The following is a 3,274-nucleotide window of genomic DNA, read 5'->3' on the forward strand; positions in this document are numbered from 1 at the left end:
CGACGATGGGGATGTAGCGGTACCCCGGCGGGAGGTCCATGTACGCGAGCCGCGAGCCGACGCCGAGGCCCTCGAACATCTCTGCGGGGGCACGGCGCGCTTAGTCTCGGCTACCACGCGCGCGCAGACCGCGCAGGACTCACGGTGGAAGATGATCACGACGAACAGGATCTTAAAGTTCGCGTTGACCGCGAGCGTGAGCCCGACGAACACGCTGGTGCGGGTCGTCAGCCCCCGCGGGCGGGCGGGCGGGCGGAGCGGCGGCGCAACTCACCTGTGCAGCAGCACGCCGAATTCGAGGATCGCGATGCCCAGGACCTGCGCCGCGGGCGACGTTGGCGCGGCGCTGCTTGCGTCCGGCAGCGACTCGACGTCACCCTCGCGCCCAGGGCCGCCGACCTCCTTGATGGACTCCGCGTCGCGCGGGGCAGGGCGGGGATCCGGCGTCTTTTCACGGCTGGACTCTGGGCCGTGCGCGGCGTGTGCGCCGATCGCGAGGTGGTGTCCGTGCGGATCTGGGACCGTCGCGCGTCAGGCGCGGCCACGGCTGGGGACCGCGGCAAGGGACGTACCATGCTTGATGCCGATCTTGGCGAGGATGGCGGTGCCCACGCGGAACGCGATGATCTCGACGATGAAGATCATGAAGATGCTGACGAGGCAGAGCGCGAGTGCGTAGGGCTGTGCAGAGCGTCGTTCGCGCGGAGGGGTCAGTCACGGGGGGGCGCAATGAGGCGGGGGCGTACGTATTCCCGCCACGACGCGGGGAGACAGGGCGAACTCAGCGCGTCCATGGCGGGGCTGAGGAGGTGTATGAACGCGGTCGCGATCTGCACGCAAGCCAGGTCAGTCGCTATCGCGCGGGACGAGGGGGGACCGCGCACGATGACGCCAGAGCCAAAGTACTTGGCGACCTTGAACGCGGCGACGGGGACGCGGAGGTACTGCGAGCGGCGCGAGAGGATGGGGAAGAGTGCGCCGAACATGGATGTGGCCATGACGATAAAGACGGACGCGATGCGCAAGCCCGTGTAGGTATCCGCGCCACCGCCGTTGCCACAGTTTTGTGCCATGATGGATCGAGGTGCGCGACGTTAAGCCAGTCGAGATAGAGGCGGTATAGGATCGCTCGACGAGGTGGTTGTCCGAATATCAATGTGGGCAGGGTACGCGACTATATAGTGTCGGAAGAAGCAGCTGCTCCGACCGGGGTAGCACACCGGACATCTGCTTCAGTGTTTCGGTGCCGCAGCGAGCGGTAACAACGAGCCATCGACTGCTGGGGTACTCTCAGGAGATTGTGGTTCCTTCTGTTGCAGCCTTAAGTATATTCCGAGTGTGGTGCCCAGCGGCTTGCGCTGAGGCTGTGGACAGGGATCTCTGGTGTATTTTTATCTCGCGTAGACAGAATCATCGCTGGGTACCGCCCCAGTCGCGGCTGCATCGATTGGAGACGGCCTTCTCTGATAAGTTCCGGCGGAGACATTGAATTGAGCTCAAGCGCACGAAGCTTGAAGGGAAACTCGCACAATAAAGATGGCACCGAACAGGGTCTTCTTGCACATGGCCATGGTCCTATATTTGCCTGCTTGTGCTATGTAGACGCTTGCTTCGTCTTACTGGTGGCAGCGCCCTGTCGGCTGACAGTTCCAAACCCGAGGCAATATCTGAAGAATGCTGACAGTTTGCAATAGCGCATACCGTAGCAGTCGGCACCACGAGCTGTGGACATGCTTCCTCTCGACAAAGATAGAATGCCTAGGGATTGGTCGCTGCTGAACGAGGCGGCGATAAGTTTGGCGTGAGGAATCGGCAATTGATCAAAGTAATCAGACCGGGTGCTCAACGTTGTAATCCGAGGATGCGATCGCTGGACGAGCTGTGGGATACGTAGAAGAACACTGTGCACATGCACATATGCCGCCGACTACAGCCATTCTGCTGCACGGTGAGCTTCGGGCCCGGCGAGTGGCTGGTATAAATAGTGCGGCTCTCGCACCGCAAGAATAGCGGGCGCCAGCAAATACGCGGCTGCAAAGCCTGCAATGGACGGCTGACGCCAATGCCGATATGAAGAGTAGACCTTGTTCAGGGGGAAGCAGGTCGACGGCAACGTTCCTGCAGCCCCTTGTTCCCCCTGCCCCTTTATGCGTGGACCTACGAACGCGGGCAACATCCAGGTAGGAGCACAGCTCCAGTCCGTAGTCGAACGTGATCGCCGCGTTTTGGTTGCAGCACCGGCGGGAGAGAGTTAGCGCATAGACGGGGCGGCGACAGCGATGGTATACTCGGCTGCGGTGGGCGACGTCATACAACGCTTGGGCGATGGTGATGCGGATGTGATCCCGCGGCCAGCTGCATGCGCATGGGCTCCACTGAACATAAAGCCTGTCGTCACTGCTGGGCGGTCGGAAACAATCCGAGTTATTCTCGTAGAGGATGGGCGGCTGAGGCAAAGTTACGGGGCGTCTTCGGGGCTGCTATTCTCGGAGGATGAAAGCGCTAGCTGACGTCTCGGACCGAGTCGGGCTAATGAGTGCGGGGGACATGTCCAGGATGAGCGGTGATGCGGGCGAGGTGTGCGCCCATGGCGGATAACGCGACGCGTGGGGGGTAAGATATGTGGTGTCAGGGTGATGGAGCGCAAGGTGGAAGTCTGCGTAGAGCTGCAATCGGAGGAGGATGGGACAGAGAGCTCGGTACCGGTGGATGGAGATGCCGAAGAGAGCCGTGAGGCGATGTGAGCTCACGATGGCCGTGCCGATATGTGGGAGTGGAGAGTGCCGGCCATGGTTTGCTACCGCGCGGCATTCCAAGTGGACAGGGCAGGTTGGGCGCAGTGGGAGAGCGATGGCTCGAGGCTGGGCGGCTGCTGGATGGAGGGGGAGAGGATCGATGGGTGCGGGCGCCGGCTGGGAAAGGCAGATGGGTCGGGGGCGGACTCTGAGCTAGGCGCGCGCTGGATGTCGAGGCCAGGGATGCTTTGGTATGGGGATACGACGCTGGCGGGGGCGAGGGCGAGGGCGAGGGCGAGGCGGAGGCAGCAAGGGAGACGACAGAAGGGCGAGCAGTCGCGAGGAGGGCGGACGGCGCGGGAGTGGCCTCGGCAGGCAGCCAATGGGGGCGCACACGAGCCGTGCAGAACGAGTTAAAGTAATCCGCATCCGCGTTCAGGCCAGTCTACGCCCGTCTCTCTTTTCGTCTCCCTTTCTCTCGTCCTTCTGCCCGCCATGTCGCGCGCCTACAGCCCCGTCCCGTCTCCCCACGCGCCGTT

The 3,274-nt window shown here is 62.6% G+C and overlaps 1 protein-coding gene across 1 annotated transcript; it reads left to right on the forward strand.

The window, feature by feature from the left end:
• Positions 1 to 2,789: 2,789 nt before the first annotated feature.
• FIBRA_08664 (uncharacterized protein) lies at positions 2,790 to 3,157 on the forward strand (the record flags this gene model as incomplete). The annotated part of the gene is made up of 2 exons (XM_012330296.1): positions 2,790 to 2,899; positions 2,953 to 3,157. The coding sequence occupies 2 exons, from the start codon at positions 2,790 to 2,792 to the stop codon at positions 3,155 to 3,157; spliced, it is 315 nt and encodes a 104-aa protein (XP_012185686.1).
• Positions 3,158 to 3,274: the final 117 nt, after the last annotated feature.

Source organism: Fibroporia radiculosa (assembly GCF_000313525.1).
Source record: "Fibroporia radiculosa TFFH 294 genomic supercontigs, scaffold1606, whole genome shotgun sequence".
In the NCBI taxonomy this organism is placed as follows: domain Eukaryota; kingdom Fungi; phylum Basidiomycota; class Agaricomycetes; order Polyporales; family Fibroporiaceae; genus Fibroporia; species Fibroporia radiculosa.